General features: G+C 37.4%; 1 protein-coding gene across 1 annotated transcript in view; it reads left to right on the forward strand.

Annotated features, from left to right (window-relative positions):
• The window catches only part of LOC149791442 (vacuolar protein sorting-associated protein 16 homolog), a 97,766-nt gene that overhangs the window by 44,733 nt on the left and 40,130 nt on the right, over positions 1 to 12,903 (forward strand). Inside the window, exons 12-16 of the mRNA XM_089969975.1 lie at positions 595 to 720; positions 1,326 to 1,453; positions 1,951 to 2,230; positions 5,963 to 6,071; positions 11,726 to 11,823. Coding sequence (XP_089826101.1) covers positions 595 to 720; positions 1,326 to 1,453; positions 1,951 to 2,230; positions 5,963 to 6,071; positions 11,726 to 11,823 — 741 coding nt within the window. The remainder of the gene's footprint in view (positions 1 to 594; positions 721 to 1,325; positions 1,454 to 1,950; positions 2,231 to 5,962; positions 6,072 to 11,725; positions 11,824 to 12,903) is intronic.

Here is a 12,903-nt window from a genome sequence, read left to right on the forward strand (position 1 = left end):
AGGTCTTAAAATATTAACCTTCATGGAAATTAAGCAAGGTCTTAAAACAGTATCCTTCATGGAAATTAGTATGGTCTTAAGACAGTGTCCTTCATGGAAATTAGCAAGGTCATAAAACATTGTCCTTCATGGAAATTAGCAAGGACATAAAACAGTATCCTTCATGGAAATCAGCAAGGTCTTGAAACATTATCCTTCATGGAAATTAGCAAGGTATGAAAACAGTATCCTTCATGGAAATTAGCAAGGTCTTAAAACATCATACCTCATGGAAATTAACAAGGTATGAAAACAGTATCCTTCATGGAAATTAGCAAAGTCTTAAAACATCATACCTCATGGAAATTAACAAGATATGAAAACAGTATCCTTCATGGAAATTAGCAAGGTCTTAAAAAATTATCGTTCATGGAAATTAGCATGGTCTTAAAACATTATGCCTCATGAAAACAATAGAAGCAGTCTGCATTTGATGTGCTTATGCTTAAATTAAAAAAGTATTTCCAGATAACTTCATACTGTTTCTTGCTAGCCATGATTTTTGTACAGCTAACAGTTGTATGTTACTTCTAAGATGGTTATTTTCTTATACAGAAAGAGAGCCAGAGAGCTGATGAGTACATCCGCTCCATAAAGGACAATTTGGAGATGGCTGTCAGTCAGTGTATCCAGGCGGCAGGATACGAGTTGGAGCCTTCCAAACAGAGACAGCTGCTACGGGTTAGTCAGGATGTGGCAGTCTGTATCGGTGATATAATATACAGATTAAATCTTGAGTGTTGTGACCTTTTGGTCAATCTTACAAGAAACTTGTGCAAATCAGATATAATGGCACAGTTATACATTAATTAGCAATACCTTCTATATGCATTCTTTCTTGACCCATTTCCTAAGATGCATGATTTACCTCCAGAAGGAAATGTTTGATTTATATCTATTTAAGCTGACAATCTAAGACATGCTAAACCAGTGTCATATTAGTGAAGTCCATAATATAATATTCATTATAATGACTGGTCAACTTATATCCACCTGTGGTAATTGGGGGGGGGAGAGTGATCTTTCACTGAAACAATCAGTGTACATTGTTCTGGACCATAAAGTTTAGCTAATTGGAGGATTTTTAAAGATTTTTTTTTTTTTACAGTCAGGTATTCATCAATGCAGACAACTTTTTGGATAGTTTTTAATTAATAAAACTGAATCACATGTTTTAAATGTTGGATTGAAAGCTATTCACAAACTTGAGCAGTTCATGCAGTTGAATCTAATCCTTGTACATTCTCTTGACTTTTACAAACAATTCAGTAATTATTCATTTTCAGGCTGCAGCCTTTGGAAAAAGTTTCCTCACAGACTATAATCCAGAACCATTTGTCAATATGTGCCAGATGCTAAGAGTCCTGAATCAAGTGTGCCATCATATAATAGGAATACCTCTAACATATTCCCAGTATCTTTTGTTAGTCTGAACTGTTAATTTATTCCTTGTTTTCTATATTAGCAGTTATGTTTATGTAATGTGTTATTATATGTCTGTGTAAAGTAATTTCAAAACCATACAGAGAGTTAACACTAAAAAGAATTGTATTTTCTAAAGGCAAGTAATATTAAATTCTCAAATAATGAACATGGTTTGAAACTATGCATAACTGTCACAATTGGTGTTTACCATATATACTTGCTTGCAAGCTGAATCCAACTGCAAATTGCGTAGACCCAGATCTGCCTTACCTATTGTGCTGGCAGATCAGGGTCTGTATTGTTTCCAGTTGGACTCGATTTATAAGTGAGTATATAAAGTACATCTTGATAAAATTAGCACCAGGTGCGTCAACTGAACCAACTGTCCTTAACAGTTTTAGAAAAAGTTATTCTTGTTTAATGCATCTTTTGTAACTGATATATTTCGTTGTCTCAGTTTCTGAAAGTATGATCCTTAACTGCCAGACTTCATCGTCTGACAATGCCAGTGTTAATTGATCGTCTGGTGCTACGTAAATTTTTCTATCTCGCAATCCGAATTTGCCAGTATCTGAAAATTCAAGATTCGGAGGGTGCCAGCAGGATTTTGGCACACTGGGCATGTTACAAAGTCCAGCAGAAGCAAGAGGATGATGAAATGATTGCCCGGGCTATTGCCGACAAACTGGGTGATACCCCTGGAGTATCATACTCTGACATTGCCAGCAAAGCTCTTGAATGTGGAAGGACAGATTTAGCCATCAGGGTAAACTGAATGAAACGAAACACATTTACTCCCCAAAACTGCCTTATTGTCACTTTTTAAAGTGCAACTCACATGTACACGACTTAGACACCATTTGCAGCTATAGATGTAATTTTAAATGAGAATTTGATTACACATACCTTTAAATGGCATTTATTCACTTTATTTCACTCCTTATCCATCAAAATTCAGTGAAGAATATTGTATAAATTCCTCGAGAAATGCTAAACAGCATATTCAGTGACAGCATATATGTCAACACTTTTAGACATAGTCACCCAAACAGGATGAACCTGCTTAAACCAGTTTCTGTCGCATGCTCTGATGTAACAGGGAAAACATCTGCTATCAAGTTTTCACTGATTGGACAAAAGTGTGGTGTTGATACTCTTTAACATTTCAGTGATGGGACTAAAGCGTGAGGTTGATACTCTAACATTTCAATGATTGGAAATTGGACTAAAGGGTGAGGTTGATACTCTTTAACATTTCAGTGATTTGACTAAAGTGTGAGGTTGATACTCTAACATTTCAATGATAGGAAATTGGACTAAAGTGTGAGGTTGATACTCTTTAACATGTTAGTGATTGGACTGAAGTAATTTGGTGCTTTTAAACATTTCAGTGTGCTTTTAAACATTTCAGTGATTTGACTGACGTATGTGTTTGAAACACATTTCATTGATTTGACTAGTGTGTGAGGTTCATACTCTTTAACATTTCAGTGATTGGACTAAAGTGGGAGGTTGATACTCTTTAACATTTCAGTGATTGGACTAAAGCATGAGGTTGATACTCTTTAACATGTCAGTGATTGGACTGAAGTGGTAATTTGGTGCTTTTGAACATTTCAGTGATTCGACTGTAGTATGTGTTTGAAACACATTTCCTTGATTAGACTTGAGTGTGAGGCTGATACTCTTTAACATTTCAGTGATTGGACTAAAGTGGGAGGTTAGTGCCCTTTAACATCTCATTAATTAGACTGAAATATGAGTTTGAAACTCTTACATTTCATTAATTGGACTAGAATGTGAGGTTGATACTCTTTAACATTTCAGTGATTGGACTAAAGTGGGAGGTTAGTGCTCTTTAACATTTCAATGATTGGACTAGAGTGTGAGGTTGATACTCTTTAACATTTCAGTGATTGGACTAAAGTGGGAGATTGATACTCTTTAACATTTCAGTGATTCGACTAGAGTGTGAGGTTGATACTCTTTAACATTTCAGTGATTCGACTAGAGTGTGAGGTTGATACTCTTTAACATTTCAGTGATTCGACTGAAGTATGCATTTGAAACACATTTCAGTGATTGGACTAGAATGTGAGGTTGACACTCTTTAACATTTCAGTGATTGGACTAGAGTGTGAGGTTGACACTCTTTAACATTTCAGTGATTGGACTAGAGTGTGAGGTTGACACTCTTTAACATTTCAGTGATTGGACTAGAGTGTGAGGTTGACACTCTTTAACATTTCAGTGATTGAACTGAAGTATGCGTTTGAAACACATTTCAGTGATTGGACTAGAATGTGAGGTTGACACTCTTTAACATTTCAGTGATTGGACTAAAGTGGGAGGTTAGTGCTCTTTAACATTCATTGATTGGACTTGAGTGTGGGGTTGATACTCTTTAACATTTCAGTGATTGGACTAGAGTGTGAGGTTGATACTCTTTAACATTCAGTGATTGGACTAGAGTGTGAGGTTGATACTCTTTAACATTTCAGTGATTGGACTAGAGTGTGAGGTTGATACTCTTTAACATTTCAGTGATTGGACTAGAGTGTGAGGTTGATACTCTTTAACATTTCAGTGATTGGACTAAAGTGGGAGGTTAGTGCCCTTTAACATCTCATTAATTAGACTGAAATATGAGTTTGAAACTCTTACATTTCATTAATTGGACTAGAATGTGAGGTTGATACTCTTTAACATTTCAGTGATTGGACTAAAGTGGGAGGTTAGTGCTCTTTAACATTTCAATGATTGGACTAGAGTGTGAGGTTGATACTCTTTAACATTTCAGTGATTGGACTAAAGTGGGAGATTGATACTCTTTAACATTTCAGTGATTCGACTAGAGTGTGCGGTTGATACTCTTTAACATTTCAGTGATTCGACTAGAGTGTGAGGTTGATACTCTTTAACATTTCAGTGATTCGACTGAAGTATGCGTTTGAAACACATTTCAGTGATTGGACTAGAATGTGAGGTTGACACTCTTTAACATTTCAGTGATTGGACTAGAGTGTGAGGTTGACACTCTTTAACATTTCAGTGATTGGACTAGAGTGTGAGGTTGACACTCTTTAACATTTCAGTGATTGGACTAGAGTGTGAGGTTGACACTCTTTAACATTTCAGTGATTGAACTGAAGTATGCGTTTGAAACACATTTCAGTGATTGGACTAGAATGTGAGGTTGACACTCTTTAACATTTCAGTGATTGGACTAAAGTGGGAGGTTAGTGCTCTTTAACATTCATTGATTGGACTTGAGTGTGGGGTTGATACTCTTTAACATTTCAGTGATTGGACTAGAGTGTGAGGTTGATACTCTTTAACATTCAGTGATTGGACTAGAGTGTGAGGTTGATACTCTTTAACATTTCAGTGATTGGACTAGAGTGTGAGGTTGATACTCTTTAACATTTCAGTGATTGGACTAGAGTGTGAGGTTGATACTCTTTAACATTTCAGTGATTGGACTAGAGTGTGAGGTTGATACTCTTTAACATTTCAGTGATTGGACTAGAGTGTGAGGCTGATACTCTTTAACATTTCAGTAATTGGACTAAAGTGGGAGGTTAGTGCTCTTTAACATCTCACTAATTAGACTGAAGTATGAGTTTGAAACTCTTACATTTCATTGATTGGACTAAAGCAGATGTCTCATACACATGGCCCACAGGCCACATGTGGCCCACCAAGCTGTATCCTGTGGCACACAAAATAATTGGTTTGATAAGGCATCATGAGAAATAACAAAGGTGGTGCAGCCCTTGAGCCATCGAAAATACCCTCATAGAGCCCTGAGGGTGGTTTGAGTTTGAGACCTCTGGACTAAAGTATGGCATAGATACTCTTTACCATTCTGTTATTGGATTAAAACAAGAGGCTCATACTGTTTGATATTTAAGTGATTGGACTATTAAGTATTTGATGGATACTTTTTATCATTTCAGTTATTGGACTATTAAGCATTAGATGGATACTTTTTATCATTTCAGTTATTGGACTATTAAACATTAGATTGATACTTTTTATCATTTCAGTTATTGGACTATTAAGCATTAGATGGATACTTTTTATCATTTCAGTTATTGGACTATTAAGCATTTGATTGATACTTTTTATCATTTCAGTTATTGGACTGTTAAACATTAGATGGATACTTTTTATCATTTCAGTTATTGGACTATTAAGCATTAGATGGATACTTTTTATCATTTCAGTTATTGGACTGTTAAGCATTAGATTGATACTTTTTATCATTTCAGTTATTGGACTATTAAACATTAGATGGATACTTTTTATCATTTCAGTTATTGGACTGTTAATCATTTGATGGATACTTTTTATCATTTCAGTTATTGGACTATTAAGCATTAGATAGATACTTTCTATCATTTCAGTTATTGGACTATTAAGCATTAGATAGATACTTTTTATCATTTCAGTTATTGGACTATTAAACATTTGATGGATACTTTTTATTATTCAGTTATTGGACTATGAGCCCAAAGCAGCACATCAAGTGCCATTATTACTTCAAATGCAGAAAGAGCAGCTTGCTTTGTCCAAAGCCATTGAGAGTGGAGACACAGATCTAGGTAAGTCTATGAAAGTGGAGACAAAGCTATAGGTAAGCTGTTGAGAGTGGAGACACAGATCTAGGTAAACCATTGAGAGTGGAGACAAAGCTATAGGTAAGCTGTTGAGAGTGGAGACACAGATCTAGGTAAACCATTGAGAGTGGCAATGCAGATCTAGGTAAGCCATTGAGATTGAAGATGCAGATCTAGGTAAGCCGTTGAGATTGAAGATGCAGATCTAGTTAAGCCATTGAGAGTGGAGACACAGCTATAGGTAAGCCATTGAGAGTGGAGACACAGATCTAGATAAGCCATTGAGAGTGGAGACATACATCTGTGTAAGCCATTGAGAGTGGAGACACAGATCTAGGTAAGCCATTGAGAGTGGAGACACAGATCTTGGTAAGCCATTGAGAGTGGAGGCACAGATCTGTGTAAGCCTATGAGAGTGGAGACACAGATCTTGGTAAGCCATTGAGAGTGGAGGCACAGATCTGTGTAAGCCATTGAGAGTGGAGACACAGATCTAGATAAGCCATTGAGAGTGGAGACACAGATCTGTGTAAACCATTGAGAGTGGAGACACAGATCTAGATAAGCCATTGAGAGTGGAGACACAGATCTGTGTAAGCCATTGAGAGTGGAGGCACAGATCTGTGTAAGCCTATGAGAGTGGAGACGCAGATATAGGTAAGCCATTGAGAGTGGAGACACAGATCTTGGTAAGCCATTGAGAGTGGAGGCACAGATCTGTGTAAGCCTATGAGAGTGGAGACAGATCTAGATAAGCCATTGAGAGTGGAGACACAGATCTGTGTAAACCATTGAGAGTGGAGACACAGATCTAGATAAGCCATTGAGAGTGGAGACACAGATCTGTGTAAACCATTGAGAGTGGAGACACAGATCTAGATAAGCCATTGAGAGTGGAGACACAGATCTGTGTAAACCATTGAGAGTGGAGACACAGATCTAGATAAGCCATTGAGAGTGGATACACAGATCTGTGTAAGCCATTGAGAGTGGAGACACAGATCTTGGTAAGCCATTGAGAGTGGAGGCACAGATCTGTGTAAGCCATTGAGTGTGTGTGGTTGTGTGTGATTTTGATTTTTTAATGTAGCTTTAACAATGTTTCAGTCATATCGCTACGATGTCGGCAGTGTGGCAGTTTATAGGGATGTCTAGCACTGAGGCATCATGCCGCAGACATGTAGCATGATGTCCCACCCAGTCACATTATCCTGACACCAGGCTGACCAGTCCTATCACTAACCTCATAATGCTGAGCGCCAAGTGAGGCAGCCGTTAGTACCATTTTTGTAAGTCTTTGGTATGTTTCAACCGGGGATCAAACCCACGACCTTCCGCCTCTGAGGCAGATGCTCTAACCACTAGGCCACTGGAGCGGTGGTAAGCCATTGAGAGTGGAGATACAGCTATAGGCAAGCCATTGAGACTGGAGACAGATCTAAGTAAGCCAATGAGAGTGGAGATGATTCAGTAAACCATTGAGACTGGAAACAGCAATCTAGGTTAACCATTGAGAGTGGAGACACATATCTAGGTAAGCCATTGAGATTGGAGACAGTGATCTAGATGAGCCATTTTGAGTGGAGACACAGATCTTAGTAATCCATTGAGAGTGGAGACTATTTAAAAAAGCTGTTGAGATCAGAGACAGAGATCTAGGTAAGCCATTGAGAGTGGTGATGCTGTAATGGGCATCTTTTTTTGCTGGTAGTTCTTCTCAGAAAAACAAAAGGTTTTTCAAGAAATTTCTCCTTCAGATACGATTCCCAGTTTTATTACTTTAGGAATATTAGCCTGCTACCTTGCTAATCCAGCCCTACTAAAAGACGAAAATTCATCTTTCCTTGTCTATGTAATAATAATAAAAATGAGGACTTTGTATAGCGCCTAATCTTTAGAAGCTCTAAGTGCTTTACAACATTAGACAACACCTAAAACATAAGAAAACATATATAATGATATGATTACAAAAAACAAACACCATGAAATTAGAAAACATAAAAAACATGCTGAAAATATTTAAGGTAGGAAACATTATTAGGTCTTTAAGTTTGTTCTTGCAGTCAAAATAGGTGAGTTTTAAGAGCACTCTTGAATGAGATCACTGCATCTTTGTGTCTAAGTTTTGTGGGCAATTCATTCCACTTTGCTGGGCCCTGGTATGCAAAAGACTGTTGTCCATATGACTTCGTTTTCATAGTGGGAATAATGAGTATACAATTGTCAAAAGAGGAGTGTAAGTATCTTGCTGGTGTATACACATGGGTGAGGTTGGATGGGTATGTTGGATTGGAATCCATCAGTGAAACGTAGCACAGAGAACAAATTTTGTGTTTGATTCTGGATCAAATGAATAGCTAGTGTAGGCTACAGAGTAGGGGGAGGTGTGCTTTGATTGTGGTGGTCTAAGGATGATCTGAGCAGCTGTGTTTTGAAGTTTCTGGAGTAGATATTGAGTCGAACCAGACAGAATTGAGTTGCAATAGTCCGATCTTGAAAGTACTAATGAACAGACAAGTGTTTTAGTGGCATCAACTGAAAGATATCTGCAATTGGAGCTCAAGATATGTAGCCTTGCACATGTTCATGACATGTTGGTGCAGTGTTCATGACATGTTGGTGCAATGTGAGAGTACGGTCGAGAGTAACACCTAGGTTTTGTACTGACTGTGTGAATTTAATGTTGGCATTGCTGATATTTATTGTTTGAGGTAAAGGATGCAAATGAGAAAGTCTTTGTGTTGTCAGAATGCCACAAGAAGAGAAAACAAAGCAGAGATTAGCAAATTAGTATGTGACTAACTAGCTACAAGCATACATTGTAAATCAGTATACGACTATTTATCAATAGACAAAGGGCAATAACACTTGCCCATTACCTCCCCTTGATACCACCAGGTGTCTCCAGTTTTTAGCTTTGCTGCTGTACAGACTACACGTCGTATAATTTATCCTTCAACAATCCAGCCGTTTTTGTGTTCCTATGGGCCCATCCAACATTTATTTTGGATTTTTTGTGTGGATTTATCAATCTGTTGCAGGTTGTATGCCTTATTTTACAATTTCGGCTCATTTTTGAGTGATTTGTCACTTGTTGGGACTTATCTTATAAGACCACCATCCCACCATGCTGACTAACCCAAATCTTCTCCACCATCAACTGTCATGGGTGGTCCTTACCTGCCCATACTGCCCTCTTCTTCGAACACTTGGTTCTTACCAGGACAGCCTTGTGAATCAAACAATGCAAACCTTCAATTGTGGAGAGAATCTCACGAATAATCAACTACATCATCCTTCTGCGTGCCTCTATCCCTCAACTGGCCAAATTTTCTCAGGCTTTTTGAGGAGAAACAATTGGGCCCCAATCGCTACCAAAGGCTACTGCTCCATGATATTGGACACATTCCAATATCATGGCAAACATGTTTTTGGGTGGGATAAAGACCTATTAAACAATATTGGTCTCATTGACCAATATCCCTCAGTTTGTCTCCAGAGGTATCCAATCCGGGGTTTTAACATGGCTATTCAAATCCTTCGAAGTTCTAACCTACACATCACTAAAGTCACTATCATTCAAATGTTTACTGATAGCTTTAGTTTCTGCATGCAGAATAAGAGAACTGCATGCCCCTTTATGTCGACCCGAATTCCCTTTTGTTCAGATCGGAAGGTTTGTTGGTTCTCATGACACCATTGGGCATTGTAGCCCAACAGTCGTCACTTGCTTTCTTCCATAGCCAGTTCGAGAACAGCAGCCATGGAAGATCCTGTTTGCACTCTCAAGCACTAACTTCAAGTGCAGAGACAAGTCATGGCACACACAAATGCTTCTTCCTTCCGGTGTGAGCCGGAACACTGGATATCACCCTTCAAGCCCTATTTTCAGGGCTGAAGTGGCTCATACACTTGGTTTACTTCGACGGCTCTCCAGACCTGAGTTGCTGCACCTAGCTTACAACTCTAATGTTTTGAGCTTTCCCTGTGAGCCAAAACATAGGATATCATGCTTCAAGCCTTTTCTTCATGGCTGAAGTAGGTTGTACACTTGCGTTACTCTTAAGTCTCACCAAATCGGAGTAGCCTCACTTAGATTACTGCTCAGAAGTTTTGAGCAACGTCTGCGAGCCTCACATTCAAATGCAACAGTCCAACGCAAGGTATATTAGAAGCTTTTGGCTGTCAGGCAGAGCCAATCTTCTTAAGCCTCCATTTCAGAGATTTTATGTCGAGAGGCAAACTAGAATCTGTTGGGTCCATTGCCGGCAGCAGAGATGGCCACCAGACCCAGTTGGGTCAGTCAACACAGCCTGTTACCTTCACTTGATTTACTGATGAAAATTTTGTAAGTAAGAATATTTCAATAATCATTTTAACGATATGTTGGAGTCAAAGGTCCAGTAACCCTAGGCTGTGTTGTTTATGTAGTTAGGAGAATGGATTATTGTTTGCGTGGGGAATTCAGCCATTCTTCTCTAGAAGGATACCCGAGGTAGGGGTCAGATGCTCAGCATCCTCTACTCCTATTACTAATCTCCTAATGTAATATGATGTGATTGGGGAACGTATTTGAAGGAGAAAGCAAATTTTTAAGCAAATTACGTTTCTCTGAGAATACTTTCCCAATCACATTACTTAAACACTCTCCCATCCACCTCGCCATGTGAACACTCTCATTAGTATCTCACTCAGCTACAAACAGGCGACACAGGGGAGGGGGTATCAAGGGGCGGTAATGAGCAAGAGTTATTGCCCTTTGTCTATTGATATGGATAGGGAAAGAAATTTTCTTCTTTTAGTAGGGCTGGATCTGTAAGGTAGCAGGCTAATATTCCTAAAGTAATGTGATTGGGTAAGTATTCTTGATAAAACATAATTTACTTAAAAATTTGCTTTTTCAAATATAGTTTAAACTAAAACAATGTGTAACCTCAAGAAAAAGCGGTTTGAAAGCTAATCTCCTAGACTTATAAAAATCCCAATAATTAATTTGTTTGAACAGTATTTATTCAAGAAAAGCATTTTCAAGTCTGATTTATAACAATATTATCTATATGGCCCTTTAACTTAACAATTGCCCTAAGGTCTGTACTGCAGACATTACATCAATCCCTCTGGTTTGTGTCACAGGGTGTCAACACATGATAACTTTAGAACAAAGTATGTGAAGCTATGGCCTTAAGGAAGCAAAAAGAAGACAAGGAACAGCAACTTATGATCATCCTCCAAGACTTATTTGAGAACCTGATCAAATAAAACTACACAATCTGACTTTACTGGGAATGCCCTTTAATTACGTGTTACATGTTTTTGAAAGTACATCAGCTAGTTCCCAGTTAATAATTAAAAACAATAGATTGAAATAAAATGTTTAGTGAAATTCTATTGTATAGTTTTCTGAAAAACAAAATGATGTTTTAAAAATAATGTGTTTGAAAGGAAACCATTTAATTATATTAGGATAATAATAATAGTAAAAATGGAGCAATCCAGAACCGATTTAATAATTAATTAAAAAGTTTCCTTTCTTGGTGCAACTTACTATATCTCCTTTGTATGAAAACAGATAAGAAGAATGTCAGGTACAAATATGTATAAGAGAAAGGTCATTGAATTTTGATATTATTTTTTTTCAGTGTACTTTGTTCTACTGAGACTAAAGGAATCAATGCCCCTAGGAGATTTCTTCATGGCCATTAGGAATTTACCTGTAGCTTATTTCCTCTATTTACAGGTAATGCACAAATGCTATACCTTTAATATTCTCTCACCAGCACAAGTAAATAATAATACATAGTTGTCTCCTTCCAATAGAGATGGCAAAACTAGTGGCATTTAGTTTGTTATTTCTAGCAGCAGTGGCATCACTGGCAGCATCAAGTCTTTTGCTTCCAATAGCGATGGCAATCCATTGCTTTGGTTAGTAATGGCAACACTAGTGACATCAAGTCTGTTATTTCCAATAGTAAAAGCAACACTATCAGCATCAAGTCTGTTTATTTCCAATAGCAATGGCAATCTGTTGTTTCCAGTACTAAAGGCAACACTTGTGGCATTACCTCTGTTATTTCCAATAGTAATGGCAAATCTAGCAGCAATAAGTCTCATATTTTCAATATTGATGGCAAAACTTACAGCATTAGGTTCTGTTATTTCCAATAGCAATGGCAACACTCGCCACACTAACTCTGTAATTTGCAATAGCAGTGGCAAGACTAGTGGCATTAAGTCTGCAATTTTCAGTAGTATTGATAACAATATCAGCTTGAAATCTTTTATTTCCAATAGCAATGACAACACTAGCTTTATTGAGTATGTAATGTTCATCAGCAATGGCAGCACTAGCAGCATTACACTTGTCATGTTTGTTATGAAGTTGTTTAAAGTCTTATTGCATACCCAACACATAATAAGGTTATTTGGCATCATGATATGGGGTTCTATTGAACTGTTGTATTAAAAATACTGATTAATCAAATAACATAACATTTACCAAGTAAAGGTAAAAGGTAAAGTTCATTGTATATACAACATGTCTTTCGTGAGTTCCTTGGACTGTATATGTTTTATTTTCCTACAGTATTTTTATAATCTTCTTACAGAGTCGTGAATGTTATAATAATCCCTTTAAAGAAAATAAAATGAGTGAAGCCATTTTGCAGTCTTCTTTTAGGTCTTCTTTTCCCCTTAAAAAGTGTATCATTCTTTGCAAGAAATGATGTTTAGTTGTGATAACATTTCAAATTTAGAAAAGACAAGCAAATTAGTAATTTGGAGAGAGAGAGAGACAGAGAGGCATTTTACGTATTTAAAA

The sequence above is a fragment of the Sinohyriopsis cumingii genome, chromosome 9 (assembly GCF_028554795.1).
Source record: "Sinohyriopsis cumingii isolate HCF-2022 chromosome 9, ASM2855479v2, whole genome shotgun sequence".
NCBI classification, from domain to species: domain Eukaryota; kingdom Metazoa; phylum Mollusca; class Bivalvia; order Unionida; family Unionidae; genus Sinohyriopsis; species Sinohyriopsis cumingii.